Consider the following 25,549-nt stretch of genomic DNA (forward strand, 5'->3'; position numbering starts at 1 on the left):
GCTGTCCCTCCACATACTCCTCTAGGCACCCACGGAGTGACCCCTAGCTATCTCCTGCTCCATGATTGTCATGTAGACAGCAGTAAGACCAAGCTGCTGACTCGGTGCTGTTTCTGGGGTCACTAAGTCCTGGGGGGCTGCTTTCCCTAGGCTGTAGCAGCCACCAGCTGTGAGCCTAACAGCCCAGTCTTCTTCCTGTCACCCAATAGGCCCGGCTCCTTACGCCTGAGGTTTGGTGACTGCCAGTGGTGGGCCCACCATGCACCATTTCCATTGCATGTTGACGACCAAAACACGGACTAGATAAACTGTGCTCTTCTCTTTTGCCTCTCCACTTCCCTTCTCTTTATTGAGACAGGATTTCTCCTGGAACTCGCTCTGTAGACCAGGCTGGCCTTGAACTCAAAGATCCCCCTGCCTCTGGCTCCTGAGTGCTGGGATTATAGGCATGCTCCATGGTGCCCTGTTCTTTTCATTTTCTGATTAACTCAGCATGGCCTCAGGCTTGCTGTGTAGCAGAGGATGACCTTGAACTCCTGATCCTCCTTTCCAAGTGCTGAGATTATAGGTGCTCACCACCATGCCTGCTCCTAAATTAACCCTTCCCAGTTGGGCTTCAGCCTTTAAGGAGACCTCTGTCTAGTTTTATCTGTCTGGTCTTAGGGGTGACAGCATATACTCTCAACCCAGGTGGGGACAGTTGTACCTCTAGGAGAGTTCCAGGTGGGTTAGGCAGACTCACCTCAGTTCTTGGTCCCATACCTGGTGGCATCTGTGTTATGGTTTGAATGTGAAATGTACCCCATAGGTTCATGTATTGTGGAACCTTTAAGCTACAGGGCCAACTGAAGGACATTGCTGGGCAGCATCATTGGCGATTATAGCCCAGCCCTATGGGAATGATCTGCAAAGATGTAAACAAGTAGCCCTATTCCTGCCGCCATGCCTTTTCCACCATGAAGCTGGACTTCCCTGAATTGTATCTATCATGAATTTGTTACAGTTACAAGAAAAGTAACTAATACAGTCCCCAAGAGGGATATTGAGTGGGTCTTCTTTAGTTAGATTTAGTTATTAAAGTCTTCTGTGCTTTAAAATTCAGTTGCTAAAACTGGGCATGGTGGCGCACACCTTTAATACCAGCATTCAGGAGACAGAGGGAGGCAGATCTCTGAGTTTGAGGCTAGCCTGGTCTAACGAGTGAGTTTCAGGACAGCCAGGACTACTCATAAAACCCTGTCTTGAAAACAAACTAGCAAACAAAAGAAAAAAGAAAAGAAAAGAAAATTCAGTTGTTGTATTAATTGCTTGTCTGTTGCTGCCACAAAATATCTGACAGAATCAACTTAAAGGAGGAAGGGCTGGTTTTGTCTCACAGTCTGTCAGGGCAGCAGGAGTAGAGGGCATCCGGTGACGAAGGAGAGACGGAGAGAACACAGGCACTGTGGAACCCCAGCCCACGGAATCATGCCATCCATATTTAAGGCAGGGCTTCCTCTCACATTAACCTAATCTAGAAAAGCCCTCACAGGTGTGCCCAGAGGTCTGTTTCCATGGTGATTTTAAATCGAGTTAAGGTGGCAATCAAGATGAAGGTTCAGCAGGTGAGATGGTTCAGTGGCAAAGGGTTTGAGGCGCACGCCCTGACTTCAGTTCCTGGATCCCACGGTGGAAGGACACTGACTCGCGACAGCAGTTCTCCGACGGCCACACGCTGCTAGGCATGCACATGCGCACACAATAATAATCATAGTTAGGGGCCAGTGAAAAGGCTTGAGGCAGAGGAGCTTGCATGCAGGCCTGATGACCTGAGTTTGATTCTCAGGTCCCACAAGGTGGCAGGAGAGAACACACTCTGACAGTTGTCCTCTGACCTCTAAGGTTGCTGTGGCACGTGGATGTCTGCATTCACACACATACATAGGCATGAAATAAGTAATAAATAAAAAGATTAACCTTCACAACTTTTTTCTTACAATTACGTTATATTCCCCCCCATTTCTGTATATGTGTGTTATGCATGTATGTATGCGTGTTTGCATGTGTGTGGACACACATGTGTTGGTGTATTACATGTGGTTCTGGAGATTCAGAGTCTGGTTCTCATGCTTACATAACAAGGGCTTTAATCACTGGGCTGTTCCTGACCCATGTTGTATTTTCTGAGTGTAAGTCCTCTGAGCATGTCTGGCAAATCCGTACATAGTCTGTGGCTTGGCTTTTCATATCTTAACAGAATTTTCAGAACAACAGACCCTTTAAGATGATAAAGTCCCATTTGCTGATATTTTTTTCCTCCTTTGTATAAAGTTCAAGCTTCTCTATGTGAGCTAAGACATCTTTTGTGAGATAGAGGCAGGCAGTTTTCTGAGTTCAAGGCCAGCCTAATCTATAGAGCAAGTTTCAGAACACCTAGGGCTACATAGAGGGACCCTGTCTCAAAAAAACAAAACACAACAAAACAACAACAGCAACAACAACAACAAAAAACAAAAAACAAAAAAAAAAAGGAAAGAGAAGAAATTTTTCCAAAGTCAATTGTAGTGCCACACATTTAATCCCCAAATTCCAGAGGCAAAGCAGGCAGATCTCTTGTGTCTTTGAGGGCAGCCTGGTCTACATAGTGAGTTACACCTAGAGCTACATAATGAAACCTTGCCTCAAAATAGATGATAGATAGATAGATAGACAGATAGATAAATGATGGATGGATGGACGGATAGATAGATAGATAGATAGATAGATAGATAGATGATGGATGGATAGATAGATACATAGATGATGGATGGATAGATAGATAGATAGATAGATAGATAGATAGATAGATAGATAGATAGATAGATAGAGTCTCTACCAGGCTCAGAGTTGGGTAGAGAAGAAGAACTTGTCCTGTGGCATCAAGTGGGGAAGAAATGGGGTCATGGAAAGAAGTAATCTCAGGGATGCCTGAGAATGCAGAGCAGCACCCTGATGCACAGACCTGCTGCCTCCTAGCCCTTCTGTCTGCAGATGGTGGAGGCAGCCCTCAGGTTCACATGGCAGCCCATGCCTGCCTCCTCTGCAGTCTTCTTTCATAGTATGGTTGTTGTTCAAATTATCAAATAAATTGACTAAAACTTAGAGGCACCTGGCTTCAGCTGATGCGGTCATAATGGGAGATGATCTAGAATCCACAGCAACAGCAACAACTAAAAGGATCCAGGCATGGTAGTGTGTGCTAGAGAGGTAGAGACAGGAAGGCCCCGGAGCTCATGGCCACAAGAACTAGCCTACTCGATGAGTTTCAGGCCCGGGACAGACTCTAGGGATCATCCTGTCTCTATTCCTGGCACTGGGATTACAGGGGCACACCATCACTCCTGGCACTGGGATTCTAGGGGCACACCATCACTCCTGGCACTGGGGTTACAGGGGCACACCATCACTCCTGGCGCTGGGGTTACAGGGGCACACCATCACTCCTGGCGCTGGGGTTACAGGGGCACACCGTCACTCCTGGCCCTGGGGTTACAGGGCCACACCGTCACTCCTGGCACTGGGATTACAGGGGCACACCATCACTCCTGGCATTGGGGTTACAGGGGCACACCATCACTCCTGGCCCTGGGATTACAGGGGCACACCATCACTCCTGGCACTGGGATTACAGGGGCACACCATCACTCCTGGCCCTGGGATTACAGGGGCACACCGTCACTCCTGGCCCTGGGGTTACAGGGGCACACCGTCACTCCTGGCACTGGGGTTACAGGGCACACCGTCCATCACTCCTGGCGTTTCTGTAGGTGCTGCGCATCTGAACTCAGGTACCCAGGTTTTCTCAGCGAGCACCTTACCAACCGACACGTCCCCACGCCTCCCCGCTCCCTTGTCTTTCTTATAAAGCAGTAATGCCACTCTGGGCTCCCACACATAACCTCACTTAACCCTAGTTACCTCTCAAAGACTTTTTCCTTCAAATGCCACTAAGGTACTACTTGGGGGAGTTGTGTCCAACCTGGGAAACTCTGGCAGTGGACGACATTCAGACAATGACATGCTACATTGTGCAAAACCCTTTAAAGAAGCTAGGCCCACAAGTCACATACTGCATGACTTCATTTACACTCCTGCCCAGAACAGGCCGTCTACAGACAGCCTGGGGATAAGGAGGGCGACTGCCAGGTTTTGTGTGTTTGTGTGTGTGCTTTCTTTAGGATAAGGAAGGTATTCTGTAACTAGGTCACAACTGTTGCACAGCCTAGGAATATGCTGTACCTGGTCGAATTGCAAGCTCTAACTGGAAGAATTTTCAGCATGTAAGGTACATCTTTTTTTTGTTATTGTTTTTGATTTTTCAAGACAGGGTTTCTCTGTGTAGCCCTGACTGTCCTGTAACTCCCTCTGTAGACCAGGCTGGCCTCGAACTCAGAGATCTGCCTGACTCTTCCTGAGCATGGAACATCTTAATAAGCTGTTTGACAAAGCAGATTTCTTTCTTCAGGGAATTGGCTGCAGGGTTTGCAGTCCTATTCTGTTAGATTGGCACCCACTGAGTGGCCTAGGGGAGTTGTTGCAGAGGATGGACCCCTGGGATGTGGTAACCACCCTGTTTTCTAAGTCCATTATCTTGCTTAAGATAGCATCCATCTGCTAAACTGCCTTAACCCTCTTTGCCTCAGCCAGTGAGGCCACTATAAGTGCTGGCTTCTGGAGACATGCCCTTGAATCCCCTTGAATTCTGTTTTCTCTGGACAGCACCATGACCCAGGCAAGGTCGTCCCAGGACCTTGTTCCTTCAGTATGGGGTAGGCCTCTTCTAATCTACTGTATCCCAGGCCTGTGGAACTCCTAGGCCAAGAGTCTGGGCAGTCATAGGCAGCTGGGCCTGAGCCCACAGAGCAACACCAGGGTGCCTAGGCTGGCTACTAAACCCAGCTTCAGTAATCCACTTGTCTCGGGTTGCAGGCTTGCATGGCAAGCACGTTTACCCATTAGCTGTCTGCACTGTCCCATAAAATGCACTTTAAAGTATCTTTTAATCTATTGAAGTTAAAAAAATATGATCTCCCCCAGTTTCTACACCCACTTGCCAGGCAGGCCGTTCCATTTACTGACATTCTCCCTTCATGGTCTCTCACTGCCTGGAGTCTTTCAGTGAGTGGTTCCTTGGCTTCTTTCCAGTCCCATGGCAGCTGCTATGTTGAACTATCTGCAGTTAGTGTATGAACAGCATTTGATTGGAAGTTCATTAGGAAATTAATTTTTCTTTTGAAAACCCTTTGCTTAGCCAGGCTCAGCGATGCACAACTGTAGTATCAGTTACCTGGGAAGCCGAGACAGGAGAATCACTTATTTGAGCCTAGGAGTTTTAAGTTCATCCTGGCCAATACAGCAAGCTCCTATCCCTAAAAAACAAAACAAAACATAAGAGGATGAAAAGAACCAACTTTTCTAAATGGTCTGTGGCGGCTTGCAGAGAACGTGTCACAGCCAGGCTGGTGTCATCACGTGTGTTGCTGCTGCAAGGGCCGTGCTTGCCCAGTGGCTCTCTGGCATAGGGGATATCCTGATAGAAGAGGGCTGTTCATCGTCATGTGACCAGTCCACTCTGCAGGGCTGGGATCTTCTCCAGAGCATCTCCCCTCACAATGGGTTCTGTTTCCATGTCATAGAGTGGATTTGAGGTTACAAAGGGGTCCTTTGTTCACTGGCAAGGTGGAGGCCAGTGCACTTGGAACTGGACCTTCTGTAGTTTTCTCCTGACCACTGAGCTCTGCTGAGTACTGCTGTCCTTGAGTAATTAGCGGCTGTGTGAAGGCTTTCTCACACTGTCATGGTCTTCGGAGCTGGAAAAGGAGCATTGTCTGGAGAGACAGTGGGTACAGGGGATTATTCCTTTTGGGATATCCAAACTAGACCTAAAATTTTAATTTACCAGCTTGCCAAGAAACCTGAAAGGTATAGCCTGGCCTTCAGAGAGGCCTATATGCAGTTATGCATAAACCATTTCTCATAAAACATCCCGTTGGGCAGCACTTACTATAACAGTTTTTCAGACGGAGTGGGGTTCTGGCCCTCAAAATTTATGGTGAATCTCTCAGGTGTAGATAAGGTTTCACAACTCTCACTGGCCAGAATTCTTCATTCTCACCTCTTTCTGATGTGGCGTCTTTTGGGCGGCTGTCCCTGTCTGGTCCACCTTCAGCTGGTGTGTTGGGCAGGGGCCGTGCTGGGGCTATCGGATTACTCTCAAGTGAAGCTGTGTGATCTCTTGGTTAAGTTTCTGTTGTGCTCAGCTGAGGAACCCCCCCCTACACCTTGTGTGGAGTAGAGGGGAGCCTTGTCCCCAGTCTGTGGACCACAGGGCCAGAAGCAAACACACATAGCTTCTTCTCTTCTGTGTCTTGCCCTTCTGGAAGTCAATCAACAGTGGGCTCATCTGAGGTCCCCTTGTGTCGGATAGCTCAGTAACCCAGAGTCCAGCTGAGACTGTAGCTGGAGGGCCCACTGAGCACACTAGAACCAAGGCCGAGCAGCCATTGCTGGTCATCTTTGAGCCTGAGGAGGGAGAGCTGTGTCCCCACCCAAGGGTCCCTTGTCCCCAGGTCAGGTCCAGTGTTCAAAGCTCTGAAAGGCCAGAGATTGCAGATGCTGAGGGCCCAGAAGCACAGATGGGGGAAATCTGTGAGACAAGACCAACCTGGGAGCCACCAGGCAGCATTCAGACCTTACACAGATGGGAAGTCTGTGAGGTGACAGCCTAGATTGCTGTGTGAGGGTAAAGAGGCCTCAAGTTCCTGCATGCACCCGGAGGAGGCCCTGCTGCGGGTGTGGACATGAGGCGGCATGTGGACGTGAGGCGGCATGTGGACGTGAGGTGGCATGTGGACGTGAGGCGGCATGTGGACGTGAGGCGGCATGTGGACGTGAGGCGGCATGTGGACTTGAGGCGGCATGTGGACGTGAGGCGGCATGTGGACGTGAGGCGGCATGTGGACGTGAGGCAGCATGTAGACATGAGGCAGACCCACCTAGCTACTTCCTCGATTGTCCTTCTGGAATATCTGTTTGATTGACAGGTTACAGCCTTTCTTCTTTCCTGTATGACTCCAAGGAAAGGAATTAACACCAACTCCTCACCAACTTCATGTCGTTAAAAGGTGGTGGCCTCCAGTCACTAGCTGTGAGACTCCCAGCTGCCTCCGCTCTCCTCCCACTTCTGCTGAGGGCCACCCCAGTCTCCCCCTTCCCTGCCTTTGCAGATCCTAGGAGTTTTGAGACTACTTTTCTGTTACCTGGATGCTCTGTCCCAGTTGTTACCCTGCCTCCTGCGTTCCTGGAGCATCCCTTGGGCCTCTCTATCCAGGGTTGTGCTGTTGCAGTGGGCAGGTGGAGAGGATAGCTTGGCCCTTCCTGGGCCAATTGGCATACCCAGAGGACAGGTGTTTTCTGCTGTCTACGTGGCTCCCACCTTCACTCTTGAGAGGGTGCTGATGCTACTTTGCATTGCATCCTTCATGTAGCCCCAGCCCCAGCCATCCCTGGTCCAGGTCAATGCCGCCTTGTGGGGGTGGGGCCCTTTCCTGAGGGAAGGCTATATAGTACTTGGCTCCTTATCCTGGTCAACTGTATGGCTGTCATCCTTATGCACACTAATGAGGACACTAGGGACTGTACATGCAATTTACTGGACATTCATAATGCTTGTCACAGCACTGCGGCGTCACTTAGCAGGGGATGAACCATGGAGGAAGTGTTTGGGATTGGAGCTTGGAGCCCAGCTGGTCCCTTCAGGGTCGAGGCTGCAGATTCTTCCCTCCGTCTGTTGTTCCTTTAATCACATTATTGAAATGGTTTATTTCTATTTTACCACAGTAATGGTGTTTGCTAATGTGAACAAAAACAAAAGTGTCAGCTTGTCCTTCAGAGAGTGCTGTGAAAGGATTTGAGAGGTTGTGCTGTGACCTAGGGACAGACAGGGCTCCCAGTGGCCCCATACCTCTGAGGGTAGGCCAGCTATGAATCCAGGTCAGGCTGGAGGCATGTGTGGGATGCTGACATATCTAGGTACTTGTTGGGGAATATTATTTTAAGGTGTGTTACTTTTGTTGATATTGCATTTGTTTAACTCTATGAAGCTGTGTTATTGTGCCTGTATAAAACATCTGAGGGTCTAATAAAGAATTGAACGGCCAGTAGTGATGCAGGAGAGAGAAACAGGCAGGGCTGGTAGGCAGTGAAAATATATAGGAGAAACCTGGGAGAAAGTAAAGGGAAGCAGCCAGAGGAGGAGGAGGACCCCAAAGACCAGCCACCCAGCTACACAGCAAGCCATGGAGTAAGAGTAAGATTTACAGAAGTAAGAGAATGGGAAAAGCCCAGAGGCAAAAAGTAGATGGGATAAGTTCAAGTTAAGGAAAGCTGGCAAGAAACAAGCCAAGCTAAGGCTGGGCATTTATAATTAAGAATAAGCCTCTCCTCTGTGTGTGATTTATTTGGGAGCTGGGTGGTGAGCCCCCCAAAAGACCAAAGAGTCAAAAAAGTAAAACCAAACATCAACAGGTACTTGTGCGGATGGATGAGTGGGGCCAGGGTACCCTAGGAGGGCCTAGGTCAGTGTTTGGAGGCAATGAGCAGTCCCATCCATGGAGGCCTGTTGCTGACAGCTGCATGTGGCCTGAGCAGTTGCTGGGTCAGGTAGTTGCTATGGTGAGCAGCTTCATTAAGGTACCTCCAGAGGCCTTTCTTGGTTTTCTGCGATGCTTTTGGATTTGGGGGAGTGGAGCGCAACGCCTAGGGCTTTACTGAGACCTGGTCCAAGAGAGGCCAGGGCCCAGGATGGCATTGTGGTTGACCGTCCCTTCATTGACCTTCCTAATCTCTTAAAGTCTGTGTACGACCACTGCCTAGGGATGTGCCTAGACTGGAAGGTAACATTCTGGGGTTTCACATCCTGAATGCTGGGCCAGTGAGTGGCACTTAGCTGGTTATGTGGCAGGGGTCCATCTTGGAAATTGGCATTCAGATCTCAGCTGACATTCTGAGGACAACTGCTTGGGGAAGAACCTCCTAGGCTTTGTTCCACTCATGGACTGACCTGGGGCAGGAACTGTCCTCTCTGATCTACCGGGCTGCCTACTCTACCATCTGTGCAGGGTCACATGTCCGGCTACCTGCCTGTTATTCTCCTACCTGGAGCCTGACCAAGACCATGAGGTTGCTGACCAGAGCGACAAGGCATCATTTAATGCCCTCTGACTGCAGTGTTCATGTCATATTTAGGAAGCAAGAGTGTAAACAGGGTCTCGCCCTGGCGCTGGTCTACCCTCTCCTTCCACCAGAGAGGCCTGAGGGGCCTCACTATGGCCTTGGGCAGAATTCGAGCCTCCTAGTCTCTATAATGCAATCCAGGCCATTTGTTACTTTCATGAGCTCCAATCTCCCTGCCTGGACTGCTGCACTGAGGTTCCACGCAGGACCAGAAGTGATTCCTCTGGAGTGGCTCATGGTCTCCACAGATGGTTCAGGTGCCGTGATCTCTAATTCTGTCCCAGCCCAGCCAGAAGTCTCGGAACTATAGGGAAACACTTCAGAGTACCCATGGCTGATCAAAGGGCCCTGTGGGTAGGGCCCAAGCTCACACCATGTGTATATCCACACTGACAGCTACACTCATCAGAGACCAGGCATTTGAGTGAATAAATAGTACGATCAACTTCTTGGAGTTAGTGTTGCATTGGTCCATTCCGTATTCTGACTTAAACTTGTAATTGCTCAGTATATCTATGTGTCTTCTGCCTTTCTCTTTGTGTGTGTGGTGTGTGTGTGTGTGTGTGTGTGCGCGCGCGCATGATTACAGGCACATTTACATCACAGGGAGATCAGCGGACAACCTCAGCTAGCAGTCCTTGCTGTCCACCTTGTTTGTGTCTGGGTCTCCTCTTGGTTGTTTGCCACTGCGCACACCAGCCTGCCTGGCCTGTGAGCTTCAGAGGTTGTTCCTGTCTCCACCTCTGTCTTGCCACAGGAGCCCTGGGATTACAAACGTGTGCCATCATGCCTGGCTTTTCAGTGTGGGTTCTAGGGACCTGAACTCAGGTCCTTATGTTTGCACAGAACTTTGTCTAGAGTCATCTGCCCAGCCTTCAAAGAATTGTTTTAAAATAAAATTTCTTTATGATTAATTAATGAGTAAATGTTAATTTTTTTTTTGTTTTTTGTTTTTTGTTTTTCAAGACAGGGTTTCTCCGTGTAGCTTTGCGCCTTTCCTGGAACTCGCTTTGGAGACCAAGCTGGCCTCAAACTCACAGAGATCCGCCTGCCTCTGCCTCCCAAGTGCTGGGATTAAAGGCGTGCGCCCCCGCCACCACCACCTGGCGTAAATGTTAATTTGTATACCTGTTTTTTTGTTTTGTTTTGTTTTTTGAGACAGAGTTTCTCTGTGTAGCTTTGGAGCCTGTCCTGGAACTCACTCCGTAGCCCAGGCTGGCTTTGAACTCACAGAGATCCACCTGCCTCTGTCTCCCAAGTGCTGGGATTAAAGGCATGCACCACTACCGCCCAGCTTGTATACCTGTTTTATGCACTTATGTACCCAGGGTGATCTGAAGATTTGTTGGGAAAGGGGTCCCAGTGAAAAAAGCCTAAGACCTGTTCTAACTTTTCTTCCTTCTTTCATCAGTGTGAGTTTCCTCCACAATGGAGTGGCTGAGACAGTATTGAACAGTATTGTTCTAAAGGTACTCCTATGTAGTGTGAATTCTTATTTGTTAGAGCACAAACAAAATAATGTAGATGTAACCAACCGTCTTATTAAATAAGAAACACAGAAACAATGTAAAAGAGAGAGCCGAGAAGTCAGAGCTCAGAGCTAAAATCTCACCCTTCCTCCTGCTGTCCCAGCTTCGCGAAAAGAGACCTACTTCCTGTCGGTTCGTATTTTTAAAGTATGTTGTTCTGCCTTCTCATTGGTTGTAAACCCAAACACATGACTGCCTCGTCACTGTCTGAATGTACAGCCCCCTAGGTCTTAAAGGCATATGTCTCCAATGCTGGCTGTATCCCTGAACACACAGAGATCTTATGGGATTAAAGGCGTGTGCCACCACCGCCACACTCTTGCTATGGCTCTAATAGCTCTGACCCTGAACACACAGATATCTATGGGATTAAAGGCGTGTGCCACCACCGCCACACTCTTGCTATGGCTCTAATAGCTCTGACTCCCAGACAACTTTATTTATTAACATACAATCAAAATAATAATTCAGTACAATTAGATTATCACCACATTTCCCCTTTTCTATTTTAATAAAAAGAAAAAGAAAGCAAAAGGTTATAACTAACAAAAGAAAAACTATATACAAAAGTACAATAAGTATATACAATATATACAAGTAATAAATACCTAAACAGGTATTTGACAAATCAGAGAAAATAATTCCATTATCTATCCTATTTTGGTAATTCCAAGATGTATCTAATGTACTTTCTATCCTAATTAATGTTCAACTATAACTAACTAATCTTCAACCATAACTAACTAATCTTCAACTCCCTCAGAGACCCAAGAAGGGAATAATATTAGCTAACAAAAATAAAAACAGGAAGTGCATGCAAGCAACTTCCAAAAAATTTTGTGAGTTGACAGAAACAGCCAGCTGCCTGGGCAGTCACCTGAAGTTTCTCCGCAGTGTTGGGGCATCATCTTCAGCCTATAGGCTTAGTGTATCTGACAGACTCATTTGTGAAGTAGGATGTACACAAGGTCAACAGTTCAACCTCACATTGGGTGAGAGCAGTCCACGTACCAGAAACACCTGAATTCCACTAGTGTCCTGTCATGATTCAGGATTTTAAATTCTGGAAATTGTTGACAGTTTTTTAATTCAGCTGTCCATTCTTCTTGGCTGTGTATATATGGCTTCATCTCAGCATCCCCTTCTTCTCCACATCCCTCTATTAAATGCCAGTCTACTTTTGAGAGGCATGAGCTTTCAGCTGCTGTTCCATTGTACAACAGAATCCATCGGCCCTCTGCCTGTTAAGCTGCCTTCGAAGAAAAGGGCACCGTACCTTTTCCGGATGCGAAGGCCACTTCAGGGATGGGGCCATATTGTCCTGGCCTCAGAAGATGCCTTTTGATAAAGCCATAACCACACTTGTTTTGGCAAGAATCAGTAGTCCCTTGTTTCGTGATCTGTCTGTCCATTTTGTCCTGTTGATTCGAGGATACTTTGTTGTCCAGTGGCTAACTTTTGCCAGAATGAAAGTTGACTCCATATGCAGTTTTTTCAATGCCCATATTTTCTCTAAAGTAGATTGGTACTGCCAGGAGCCGACATGTCTCAAAAAAGAAAAATTTTCTAAGTTATTAAAACATTTTAAATGCCATATTCTGTAGATCTCTGAAGGGTTTGAAGATGACCTGTCTAAAACATCTCTGCTCAATTTTTAAAACATATCTAATATGACTACAAGTTCTATGATAATGTCTAACTACTAGCTTTCATTTCTTTATATCCTAATAGTTGATAATAATAACATTCAAGGATCAGAAATTTGCATTACATTGTTAAATGGATGGAATAAATACAATTAGAAATATACATATAGCATTTTCTAACAATATCAGTTTCAAATTTGTGTACAATATAAAACAATTCAATCCAATGTAAAGTATTTAAAACTAGTAATTGTCTTTTTCTTTTCTTTCTTTCTCTTTTTTCACCCGCCCCACACCACCTCTTTGGGAATGTGGGCGTCGTATTCTTAAAATTGCTTCCTGCTGGGTATGGGCGAAGTTTTCTTTATCCTGAAAGAAAAATTTTAGGTTAATTGTCAAATTCTAGGAGAGGTAACTATATCCTTCATTATCCAGTCTGTGTATAATGCCAAAGTTTAGGGTTTATCTCAAGTCCTTATTCAAGTAGTCTTTGAGACTGGATCATCTCAGCTAGTCATCTCAAATTTGCTCTGAGCATCTTATAGTTCAAAGCTAATCTATGGATGATGTTTGTCAGCTTAATGATATTATTATTGTCCACGTGGAATTGTTGTTGTTGTGGGGCCCCATCTTCTTTCTGGAGACTTCAGTTGATGTTAGGCCTGGCCATGATTTCCTGCAGAAAACTGATAAGAGACTCGAACACAAAAACATATATATGCAGCTAGCCTTTTTTCTAGAATTAGTTAGTACTCTATGTGACCATTCATATCTTAACAAAGTTTAAAATGTATATATATATATTAATCTTGTAAATTTTGATATAAAATTTATACTTTGAGAACAGTTTAAAGAATCAGAATAGAATCAAAGAGTTGAGATTAGTAATAGAATAGTCCCTTAATTAATTTTGCTTTTGTCCTGTACCATAGCAGAAGATGGCTCTTATTCTGGCATGATACAGGGAGTTTGCATTTTCCTTTTAACAACATGCTTGATTTTAAAGAAGGAGAGAGCCATTCTCCAACTCCAAAGTCAGCTTTAAATTTTAATTGAACTGGGACTATTAGAAAACCAAGAGTGTTAAATCTTTAGAGAAAAGCAGAAACAAACATTTAGGAAGACATAAAATTTTTTTAGATAATATATACCCATACACCGTTTCACTCTGTTTCTTGGGATAGATGATTTGTCCCTTTTCTTCAGTTGTCTCATTTGTCCAGTGTTCTTCAGATTCCTTAACCTTCATTCTCCTAAAAGACAAAAACAAAAACCTTTCCCCAAGACTAATTTTGGGGATGTTCCTTTTTGGCAAGTTATTATCTGATGAAATGAAAAGGCATGTTTTATTGATACAAGTTAGTTTAAATTGGATGTTCATGCTGGTTGATGAACTATCACCTCCTCTAATTAAGAGGTCTCTCTTGTTCAAATCGAACCTTTATCAATTTTGATGGTACCCACAGCTTATCTTCTCCTGTAGAAACAAAAGCAAAACCACGTCCCCAATGTAATACATACCCTGGTTTCCATTCTGAGGTCAGCACATCCTTAAAGTATATAGGCTGATTTAATTCTGTAGTTTTTTCTATTATCCAATGTCTCTCTGCAGCTGTTGTTCCTTTCTCATTGGCATTCAGAAAATTCAAAGTTAGAAGAGCATTATGCAGTCTATTTCTGGGGGTTTTTGTTACCCATTTCTGTTTATTTAGCATATCCTTTAGAGTTCTGTTTGATCTTTCTATAACTGCTTGACCTGTAGGATTATGTGGTATGCCTGTAATATGCTTTATATTGTAATAAGCAAAAAACTGTTTCATTTTAACAGAGACATATGATGGAGCATTGTCAGTTTTGATTTGTGCAGGTATACCCATGATGGCCATAACTTCTAGCAAATGAGTGATTACAGAATCGGCTTTTTCAGAACTCAAAGCAGTTGCCCATTGAAATCCTGAATAAGTATCGATAGTGTAGTGTACATATTTCAATTTTCCAAATTCTGCAAAGTGAAACACGTCCATCTGCCAGATTTCATTTCTCTGAGTACCCTTTGGGTTACATCCTGCTGGTAATGGCGTCTGATTGTAGAAGGAACAAGTAGGACATTTCTTTACTATTTCTTTGGCTTGTTGCCAGGTTATGGAAAAATCCTTTTTTAAACCTTTACTATTAACGTGATGTTTTTTATGAAAGTCTGAGGCCTCCAGCACATTTCCTATCAATAATTTATCAATTTCATCATTGCCTTGTGCTAGAGGGCCTGGCAGACCAGTATGGGATCGAATGTGAGTTATATATAAAGGATGATTCCTTTTCCTGATTGTATCTTGTAATTGAATAAATAGTGAAGTTAATTCTGAAGCATCAGGGATAAATTCTGCAGTCTCAATATGTAACACCACTCTTTCAGCATACTGAGAGTCAGTTACTATGTTGAGAGGTTCTGAAAAATCCATTAATACCAACAGAATAGCATACAATTCTGATTTTTGAACTGAATTATACGGACTTTGAACCACTTTACTTAAATTTTCTGATTTGTAACCTGCCTTTCCTTCTTTGTTGGCATCTGTATAAAATGTACGAACTCCAGATATGGGTTTTTGCCATACAATTCGAGGCAAGATCCAATCAGCTCTCTTTATAAGATCAATTCTATTGCTTTTGGGATATTTGCTGTTAATTTCTCCCAAAAAATTACTGCAAGCTCTTTGCCAAGGTTCACTTTCTGTCCATAATTTTTCAATGTCCTCCTTAGTTAATGGTACGACAATTTCTGCTGGGTCTATGCCTGCTAATTGACGAAGTCTCATTTTTCCTTTGTAAATCAAGTCAGAGATTTTTTCCACATAAGTTTTTAATTTTTTATTTGGTTTATTTGGTAAAAATATCCATTCCAATATAATATCTTCCCTCTGCATTAATATTCCAGTAGGAGAACGCCTAGAAGGTAAGATAACCAAAATGCAATCCAGCTTTGGATCAATACGATTCACGTGTCCTTCATGCACTTTCTTTTCTACCAAGGCTAATTCTTTCTCAGCTTCAGGTGATAATTCTCTTGGACTATTTAAGTCCTTGTCACCTTCTAAGGTTTTGAACAAATTAGTCAGTTCATCATTTTTTACCCCAACAATAGTTCGTAGATGAGAAATATCTCCAAATAATCTTTGAAAGTCATTAAGAGTCTAGTCTATCTCTCCGAATTTGCACCTTTTGGGGTCTAATTTTTTGTAGCTCTATTTTATATCCTAAATAATTAATAGAATCTCCTTTGTATCTTTTCAGGAGCAATTTGTAATCCCCAGCGAGGCAAAATTTTCTTTACTTCTTCAAACATTATTTCTAAAGTATCTGCATTTGAGTCAGCTAGTAAAATATCGTCCATATAATGATAAATTATAGATTTAGGAAATTTTTTACGTATCACTTCCAATGGCTGTTGTACAAAATATTGGCACAGAGTTGGGCTATTCAACATTCCCTGTGGGAGGACCCTCCATTGAAATCTTTTAACCGGTTGAGAATTATTATAAGTAGGCACTGTAAAAGCAAATCTTTCTTTGTCTTCTTCTTGTAAGGGTATTGAAAAGAAACAGTCTTTTAAATCAATAACTATGAGAGGCCATCCTTTTGGTAACAGAGTAGGCAAAGGCATCCCAGATTGTAGAGAGCCCATTGGCTGAATTACTTTGTTAATTGCTCTAAGGTCTGTTACCATTCTCCATTTACCAGATTTCTTTTTAATAACAAATACAGGAGAATTCCAAGGGCTGGTTGATTCTTCAATATGCTGAGCATTTAACTGTTCTTCTACCAGCTCTTCTAAAGCCTGGAGTTTCTCTGTTGTTAAAAGCCATTGCTGGACCCATACAGGCTTGTCTGTTAACCATTTTAAAGGTAGAGCTGTTGGTGTCTTTGGAAGATCATCAGTTATTGTGCCCTGTTCTTGTATAATATGGATGGCTGGTGACCACTCATTAGAACAATATCTTCTAATATTTCTCTCAGTAACATGTGCTAGTTTATGATTTGTTTCTGAGATTGGAGGGATGTTAATCTGAGTATTCCATTGTTGCAACAAGTCTCGACCCCACAGGTTCATAGTTATGTTAGCCACATATGGTTTTAATTTTCCTCTCTGTCCTTCTGGACCTATACATTCGAGCCATCTTGCACTCTGTTTCACCTGAGATAATGTCCCAATTCCTAACAGTTGAACGTTTACCTCCTGAAGAGGCCAAGTTGGATGCCAAAATTCTGGTGCTATTATGGTAACGTCCGCACCTGTGTCTACCAGACCAGACAACAAAACACCATTTATTTTTATCGTTAATTTTGGTCTTTGTTCATTAATAGAAGTTTGCCAAAAAATTTTCTTTATGTTTTCTCCTGAATTTTCTATTCTCTCTATTTCATCATTCTGACCAGCATGATTTATTCCAATAGGCATTTGGTTATTTAATCGCTCTCCAGAGCAGGCATTTCCTCTATGGCTGCCGGAAAGGTTTGAACTGGATTTGCACTGGGGGCCTGCCTGAGGCCCCTCTGGGAGTTTCCCGAAGACTGAGGCAAAGGATTACCCTGTCTGTCCTTTGTTGATCTACATTCGTTGGTCCAGTGTTTTCCCTTACCACACCTTCTGCATACTCCAGAAGGAAGGGGCATTCTGTTGCCATTGTTCCTTGAAGAAACATTGTTTCTGGAAATGACCTGTCTACAGTCCCTTTTCAAATGTCCTTGCTTTCCACATCCAAAACATCTAACACTCCTCAAACCTTTTGAAATTACTTCTCCTACCCATGTATCATCATGCTCATCAGCTTCAACATTAATTGTTTCTCTAATCCAATCTTCCATAGGTGCAGATCTTGCCCTTAATGGCCTGATTATTCTTTTGCATGCTGCATTCGCATTCTCAAAGGCCAAAGATTCAATTATTGCCTTACCAGCTTCTGAATCCGAGACCATTCTCTTTACTGCTGAAGCCAGTCTTTGTAAAAAATCTGTAAAAGACTCTTTTGGGCCTTGCTTCACCTTTGTAAATGACTCAGATTTTTTTCCTGGTTCCTCAACTTTGTCCCATGCATTCAAGGCTGCTGTTCGACATAAAATTAGGGTTTGGACATCATATAAACATTGTGCTTGTGCTGAAGCATATTGGCCTTCGCCCATAAGCTGATCCTGGCAAACTTGTATTCCTTTATCCCTCCATTGTTTTTCTATGTTTTTAGCCTCCTCCTTAAACCAAGTCAGAAATTGAAGTCTCTGGCTGGGTTCCAGAACACCTTGTGCGAGGTCCCGCCAGTCCTGTGGTACTATCCTATTATATGTTGACCAAGTGTTTAACATTTGCTTTACATATGGGGAATGCATGCCATAAGATACTATTGCCTCCTTAAACCTTTTTAAATCCAACATTTCAATTGGAGCCCAAGTATTTTGTGTAGCCATTTGATCAGGCATCTGCTGTACAGTTACAGGATAAATTAAGGGTGACTGTGTGAAAACAGGCTTTCTTTCTGCAACCTTATGATCCCGACTTGAAACAACTTCACTGTTAATTTCTTCTGTCTGAATTTTTACAGGTTTAACAAGTTCTTCTAAAGCTGTTATCCTGGCACTTAAATTGACTATCTTTTTAAATATTAAAATGTGGATAATTATAGTGATAAGGTGCATAATTCCACCAATACTAATATTATATAGTTGTTCCATTGCCAGACTGCCTAAAATTTCGAACAAAAACCAATTTTCTTCCAATGTACACATAAAACCCATTTGTTTTTTAATGTGGAAAAAATTCTCTTTTAGATAGTTTCCTTTAAAATATCTGATATATTATGACTTACCAAATCTGCGTAGAACAGTAGAAATCCGAGGGGATTTTCAAAGCAGCCACCTAGTGTCCCAGGTGTAAATCCAGAGAGAGAGAGAGAGAGAGAGAGAGAGAGAGAGAGAGAGAGAGAGAGAGAGAAAGAGAGAGAGAGAGAGGAAAGAGAGAACGCACAAGAAAGCGTAGCCAGCTAAAGCTTAAATGCAGCCACGTGTTCCCTCTTGTGCCGAGTCAAGGCTTGGGTCTGGCTTCCTGTAGATGTAACCAACCGTATTATTAAATAAGAAACACAGAAACAATGTAAAAGAGAAAGCCGAGAAGTCAGAGCTCAGAGCTAAAATCTCACCCTTCCTCCTGCTGTCCCAGCTTCGCGAAAAGAGACCTACTTCCTGTCGGTTCGTATTTTTAAAGTATGTTGTTCTGCCTTCTCATTGGTTGTAAACCCAAACACATGACTGCCTCGTCACTGTCTGAATGTACAGCCCCCTAGGTCTTAAAGGCATATGTCTCCAATGCTGGCTGTATCCCTGAACACACAGAGATCTTATGGGATTAAAGGCGTGTGCCACCACCGCCACACTCTTGCTATGGCTCTAATAGCTCTGACCCTGAACACACAGATATCTATGGGATTAAAGGCGTGTGCCACCACCGCCACACTCTTGCTATGGCTCTAATAGCTCTGACCCCCAGACAACTTTATTTATTAACATACAATCAAATTAATATTTCAGTACAAATCAAAATAATATTTCAATACAATTAGATTACCACCACATTTCCCCTTTTCTATTTTAATAAAAAGAAAAAAAGCAAAAGGTTATGACTAACAAAAGAAAAACTATATACAAAAGTACAATAACTATATACAATATATACAAGTAATAAATACCTAAACAGGTATTTGACGAATCAGAGAAAATAATTCCATTATCTATCCTATTTTGATAATTCCAAGATGTATCTAATGTACTTTCTATCCTAATTAATTTTCAACTATAACTAACTAATCTTCAACCATAACTAACTAATCTTCAACTCCCTCAGAGACCCAAGAAGGGAATAATATTAGCTAACAAAAATAAAAACAGGAAGTGCATGCAAGCAACTTCCAAAAAAATTTTGTGAGTTGACAGAAACAGCCAGCTACCTGGGCAGTCACCTGAGGTTTCTCCGCAGTGTTGGGGCATCATCTTCAGCCTATAGGCTTAGTGTATCTGACAGACTCATTTGTGAAGTAGGATGTACACAAGGTCAACAGTTCAACCTCACATTGGGTGAGAGCAGTCCACGTACCAGAAACACCTGAATTCCACTAGTGTCCTGTCATGATTCAGGATTTTAAATTCTGGAAATTGTTGACAGTTTTTTTAATTCAGCTGTCCATTCTTCTTGGCTGTGTATATATGGCTTCATCTCAGCATCCCCTTCTTCTCCACATCCCTCTATTAAATGCCAGTCTACTTTTGAGAGGCATGAGCTTTCAGCTGCTGTTCCATTGTACAACAGAATCCATCGGCCCTCTGCCTGTTAAGCTGCCTTCGAAGAAAAGGGCACCGTACCTTTTCCGGATGCGAAGGCCACTTCAAGGATGGGGCCATATTGTCCTGGCCTCAGAAGATGCCTTTTGATAAAGCCATAACCACACTTGTTTTGGCAAGAATCAGTAGTCCCTTGTTTCGTGATCTGTCTGTCCATTTTGTCCTGTTGATTCGAGGATACTTTGTTGTCCAGTGGCTAACTTTTGCCAGAATGAAAGTTGACTCCATATGAAGTTTCTTCAATGCCCATATTTTCTCTAAAGTAGATTGGTACTGCCAGGAGCCGACATGTCTCAAAAAAGAAAAATTTTCTAAGTTATTAAAACATTTTAAATGCCATATTCTGTAGATCTCTGAAGGGTTTGAAGATGACCTGTCTAAAACATCTCTGCTCAATTTTTAAAACATATCTAATATGACTACAAGTTCTATGATAATGTCTAACTACTAGCTTTCATTTCTTTATATCCTAATAGTTGATAATAATAACATTCAAGGATCAGAAATTTGCATTACATTGTTAAATGGATGGAATAAATACAATTAGAAATATACATATAGCATTTTCTAACAATATCAGTTTCAAATTTGTGTACAATATAAAACAATTCAATCCAATGTAAAGTATTTAAAACTAGTAATTGTCTTTCTCTTTTCTTTCTTTTTTTTCTTTCTTTCTTTCTTTCTTTCTTTCTTTCTTTCTTTCTTTCTTTCTTTCTTTTTTTTTTTTTTAAACAAGAACTTTAAATCTAATCTCCTTTGCTTAGCCTTTTTCCTAACCCTTGACAATAACTTGTAACCAACCCCCCTAAATACTGAAAATTATCCTGAAAGACCCCCGGCTGAGATCTTTCTCCGGGAGAGACCCCAAACCCAGGGAACACACCGAAACCACAGATCAGATGCAAAAGCAAGAGGGTTTATTTAGACCAGGTACCTGGGGCGAAGTCTCTTGGAGGACTTGCGCACCTTCTTAGGGCAAGGGGGACTTTTTATGGGATCCCAGGGGCAGAGGCGCGGTTACAGAAGCGAGAAGCATAGTTACAGGGTCCCTATTGGTTGTTTCAAAGAAGGCCAGGGTGAACTTGGGGTCGCATGTGTGTGGCTGATTTGGCCTTGTCCAGGCCAGCTGCTTATTCCTCAAGGCCAGGGGCCCGCCATAAAATATCAACTGTCTTACTCCCAAGGCTGCTGACCACAGTTATCTTTTTCAAGGCTGGCCATAGCTATCTCTGTCAAGGCCGGGTAGCTGGCTATGGCTGTGAACTCCTGTTTTTCTGATTCCTGCAGAATGGCGTTTCTAAGGCTAAGTTATGGGGGGGAGCATTTCATTGGCCCAAAGCCCCATGTCCTCATAATGGAGCGGGGGTCTTTCATTCCCCCATTTTCTTTTGTACCAAATGAAATCTTTCATTTTAGGATGGAGAATAAGGGGTTAACTCTATCTCTGACTGTCTGAGCCTCTGATATTGCTGGGTTAGGATCAAAGCCTGGGCAACAGAAACCTTATCCTTGATGAATTGCACCAATCTGTTGAGGATGTATGACCCAAACAATAAAATGAGCAGGAGGACGATTAGGGGGCCCATAATGGTGGAGACAAGGGTCGTAAACCATGGTGACCTTTGGAACTATCTTTTAAATCTTTTCTGTTGAGCATGGCTACTTGGAGCTGTCTGAATTGGCCGGTCTCTATAAGGGCTGCAGTCTTGTATCTACCCCAGCAGCTATTTTGTTTATGGTAATTTTTTTCAGTAACAGGGCCAGCGTCAGGGAAACAGGCTCTCTGGTGATGCCCCTCCCAATGTCAGGAGGACTATTAGGGGGATCAAGGGGACCCCCGGGTGAGTTTTATCTTTAGTGGGTTTGGAGAGCGTTGAACTAGATGTCTCGGTGCCCTCAGCTTCGTCGGGTTCCTTGGCAGCCTTTACATGCGACGTGTGGACCCAAGCCGCTGTCCCGTCAACCTCGGCTCTAGGTTCCTAGATTGATGGCGTCGGACCCAGACAGAGTCCCCAATCTTGAATGGGTGAGGCACCACCGGGCGGTTCAGTTGTTCCCGGCAGGCAGGGGTTTTTACACCGTCTTTTGCATCAGTTGGAGGGCTAGTGGCAAAAGAGGAGATATCAGAGTAAAGGAAATTTACAATTGGTGGGGGAGCCCCATACATGATCTCGAACGGGGTTAGGCCATGAGGCCCAGGAGTGTTCCGGGCTCGGTAAAGGGCTAGGGGGAGTAGGAGCACCCAATCTCTAGTGCCAGTTGCAAGCGTTAATTTGGTTAAAGTCTCCTTAATGGTTTTATTTGTACGTTCTACCTGTCCTAAGCTCTGGGGGCTGTATGCACAATGAAGTTTCCAATCAATCCCCAGTAGCCTGGCCACCTCCTGACTTACCTGGGAGACAAAGGTGGGCCCATTGTCTGACCCCAATATCTGGGGTATTTCATACCTGGGAAAGATGTCATCCAGGAATTTCTTGGTTACCACGTTAGCGGTCTTTTTTCTTGGTAGGCAAGGCCTCTGTCCATCTATGATGTAAGCTTGTCGCTCGGGGCTCCATTCCGCCCCCATTTTCTTTGTTAGTTCCTGGTCCTCCGGTCTTCCGCCATCCGGAGGGCCTGGGTCAGCGCGATCAGCTCTGCCTTTTGGGCCGATGTTCCAGGTGGCAGTGGTGAGGTCCAAACTATCTCCGATTCGGTGGTGACGGCTGCTCCAGTCCTCCGTTCTCTTTCTTGGAGGAAGCTGTTCCCATCCATGAACCAGGCAGCAGGGTTGCGGGGTTGAGGGAGACAACTGGTCTGCACACCATTCGATCTGAGGGCTGCTGGACCAGAGCTTTTACCGCATGGGAGGATAACACAGTTAATGGCTGTCCCAAAGTCAGTTTCCCTGCATCCTTGAGCAAAACAGCAATGGCTACCACATGTAGACAGGGGGGCGGGCCATCCTGCAGCTACCGGGCTTTCATGGCCCCAGTCTCTGTATCAACATTTCTTTTGCAAAGCCTGAGTTCTCGTCCACGAACAGTTTAAAGGGCTAGGACTTGTAGGGGGCTCCCTTTGGGTCCTGTCCAGATGTCAGCTGAACCTTTTTTTTTTTTTTTTTTTTTTTTTTTTTTTTTTTTTTTTTTTTTTTTTTTCGGTGGTCCTTTGATACCTCCTGTTACCTGTGGCCCCCTGGACCAAAGCTGTGCGGTCATTGAGAGAGCCTCCGGTATGGGTCAGGACTGAATGTTGAGCCCCGGTGTCCACTAGGAAGGTCACTGGCTGCCCCCTAATCTTGAGAGTTATCCTAGGTCGGGGGGAGGGGGTCTCCTGGCCTTGACCTCCCCAATCTTCCAGATTGAGGACCCTTGGCTTAGGTCTCCGAGACCCTTGAGGCTTTTTTTGATCAGTCACGAGCCCAATGTCCTCTCTGTTTACAGTAAGCACTTTGTCTTTGTCAAGCAGTGTTCTTTTTTTGATCTCCCGTCCTAACTTCCTAACTCCCTCTCTGACCTGTCCCTGAGACATTACAGTGGCCAGGACTTTTTTGTTTGTTTTTCCTCTCCCTCCGTGTCTCTCTAAGTTCTTTTTTAAAAACGCGCTGCCGGCGTCTCTTTCTGGTAACCTGAGCCCAATCGGTAGGGGGTTAGAGCCCCTGGAGACCCGCTAAGAGCAACTGGCCATAGAGATGTAGGCGTTCCCTACCTTCGCTGCTTTGTCCCGCCTTCCTCGTAGGCGACCAGCAATTGGGGAGGAAGCAGGAACTCATCCTCCGCTGTTTGGGGGCCGCTGCAGGAGCCGCCGGTCCCTCCGGCGCTGTCGGGGGGGTTGTAACACTCGGGGCGGGGTGACTCGGCGTCCATGGGTGACGCCGCCCCCTAGTCACCTTTTTCATATTGGGCCGGAGCCGGTCGTGGCACATCGCTGCGGGTCGCCGGCCAGGGGGCGGTCCCTCGCCGACCCCATCCCCGGCCCCGCCTGCGTGCCCCTGCTACATCCCATGTCCGCCTGCGCCGCCGCTGCCGACTGCGCCGCTCGGCCGCCCTCCGCGCTATCCACCGCCCCTCCGAGCGAGCGGCTGTGGGGCGTTGCCGGGACCGAGGCCGCCTGCGCCGCCGCAGGCTCCCCGCCACCCGGGTCCGGCTGGTCGCCGGCCCCGCCCCTGGCCCCGCCTGTGCCGCCGCGGGCCTCCGCCGCCCGGGTCCGGCCAGCCGCGCCGGGGGCCGCCGCGCTCCATGGCGGCTGGTCGCCAGCCCCGCCCCTGGCCCCGCCTGCGCCGCCGCGGGTCCCCGCGACCAGATTCCCCTGGTCTGCACCAGCTCTAAGTCGGCTGTTAGGCGCCACGCGGAAAACCACGGCCCGGCGGGGCGGACTCCTCCGCCCGCACGGGAGACATGGACAGCCGGGGAGAGCGGGGAGTGAGGGGAGCCCCCCCCAGCGCCGCCCCGGACCCCCGCGACCGCACCGCGGCCGCGCGGACGGGAGGAGGCGCGGGGAGCTCCGGCACCCGCCGCCGCCACCGCCATCACCGCTGACGGCCTGCGGGGACTGGGCAGGGGGCGTCCCGGCGCCCTAGCTTCCCGGCGGCCCCGCCTGCGCGTCGGCGCCATAACCTGCTGCCACCTGCGCACCCGCCTGCGCGTTCTCTTCTCCCGCACCCGCTTGCAAGCCTGCCCGCGCGCCCGCCTGCGCCGGAGCAGCGGCCTGCGGGGAGAGGAAAAGACTTGCTGGTGTGGGGTTAGGGAGGAACAGGGAGTGGGAGGGATCCGCCGATCTGGCTTCCTCGGCCCCGGGATTCGGCGAGCGCTGCTGCCGCCGGGGGGGCAGAGGGGAAGAGAAACGGCTTAACCCATGGGGGAGGTTCTGTTGTCAGGAGTCTCTACATGGCAATGTATGGGACCTGGTCCGGGTGGCCATGGGGACTGGAAGCAAAAACTTTTTTTTCTCCACCTGTGAAATAAGACTGAGGTTAAAGGTTCCCTGATGAGGCCATCTTATATCTATTTTTTTTTTTCTTGATTACGACTCCTTCGTTGTTGGCTCGTGTCTTTACGTCTGACCAGTGTTTAAGCATGAGGCTCAAGGGGGTGGTGACAGTCTGTCCTATGGCTGTTTCTAGGAGGAGAACGGTTAAACAGAAAACAAAAAACGACAGACCAATATAAATAAGACTAACACTCGCTGCGCGGCTTCGGTTCCAAACCGAAAGCAAAACCAGAAAAACCGTGCCCCCAGAGGGGTCTTTAAACCGTGCCCCCGGAGGGGTCTTCAGACCGTGCCACAGAGGGCACTTCAGATGAACCGTGGAACGTCTTCCAGGTTCCCAGATTCCCCTAGGACGTCTCCCAGGGTTCAGTGGCGAAGTCCAGACCCGTCGGTCCCCCCTTTCAGATCCACTGACACAGACAGATTATCAGACGCAGGCGCGGAGACAAACAAACAACATTTAACACTCAGACAAACAGACAACCCTCAGACTGGACAGGGATGACATAAATCAAGGCCGGCCGGCTTACCTCCTGATGGTGGGTCGGTGGTCCCAGGGAGGGGTCTCAATCCCCGTACGGGCCACCAAATGAAAGACCCCCGGCTGAGATCTTTCTCCGGGAGAGACCCCAAACCCAGGGAACACACCGAAACCACAGATCAGATGCAAAAGCAAGAGGGTTTATTTAGACCAGGTACCTGGGGCGAAGTCTCTTGGAGGACTTGCGCACCTTCTTAGGGCAAGGGGGACTTTTTATGGGATCCCAGGGG

At 45.8% G+C, this 25,549-nt stretch overlaps 2 protein-coding genes across 8 annotated transcripts in view; one reads left to right on the top strand and one right to left on the bottom strand.

Moving 5' to 3' along the window:
• Zfyve28 (zinc finger FYVE-type containing 28) overlaps positions 1-25,549 on the top strand; it is a 120,589-nt gene that overhangs the window by 28,368 nt on the left and 66,672 nt on the right. The window contains exon 1 of one of the 4 annotated variants that reach the window (XM_042285800.2): positions 5,700-5,861. The exons of 1 other annotated variant lie outside the window; for it this stretch is intronic. Coding sequence is in view for 2 of the 3 variants with exons in the window: in XM_042285798.2 (XP_042141732.1) it covers positions 5,816-5,857 (42 nt within the window). In the remaining variant the exon portion in view is untranslated. Of the gene's footprint in view, positions 1-5,699; positions 5,862-25,549 lie in introns of those variants that run through there. 2 more of the 4 variants (XM_042285798.2, XM_042285805.2) reach the window with 2 other exon arrangements.
• Positions 20,514-23,959, bottom strand: LOC143267544 (uncharacterized). Of its 4 annotated transcripts, none has more exons than XR_013042723.1 (2): positions 22,258-23,491; positions 20,514-21,912 (listed from the first exon to the last, which is right to left on the bottom strand). XR_013042723.1 is itself a non-coding variant. In XM_076545731.1 (2 exons), exons 1-2 carry the CDS (start codon positions 23,653-23,655, stop codon positions 22,388-22,390), a joined length of 414 nt encoding a protein of 137 aa, XP_076401846.1. In that variant the 5' UTR covers positions 23,656-23,959; the 3' UTR covers positions 20,514-22,387. The 4 variants fall into 4 exon arrangements, 2 of the variants coding, with proteins under 2 accessions (XP_076401846.1, XP_076401847.1); XR_013042722.1 differs by having other exon boundaries at positions 22,203-23,491; XM_076545731.1 differs by adding an exon at positions 23,498-23,959 and having other exon boundaries at positions 20,514-22,643.

Source organism: Peromyscus maniculatus, chromosome 10 (genome assembly GCF_049852395.1).
Source record: "Peromyscus maniculatus bairdii isolate BWxNUB_F1_BW_parent chromosome 10, HU_Pman_BW_mat_3.1, whole genome shotgun sequence".
NCBI lineage: Eukaryota > Metazoa > Chordata > Mammalia > Rodentia > Cricetidae > Peromyscus > Peromyscus maniculatus.

Bases quoted from the DNA above. Each gene is read 5' to 3' on its own strand.
- LOC143267544 (XM_076545731.1), bottom strand. From the start codon at position 23,655: ATGGACGCCGAGTCACCCCGCCCCGAGTGTTACAACCCCCCCGACAGC. The intron at 22,644-23,497 runs GTAGGGAACGCC...ATGCGGTAAAAG, and splicing joins GGCGGGACAAAGCAGCGAAG to CTCTGGTCCAGCAGCCCTCA.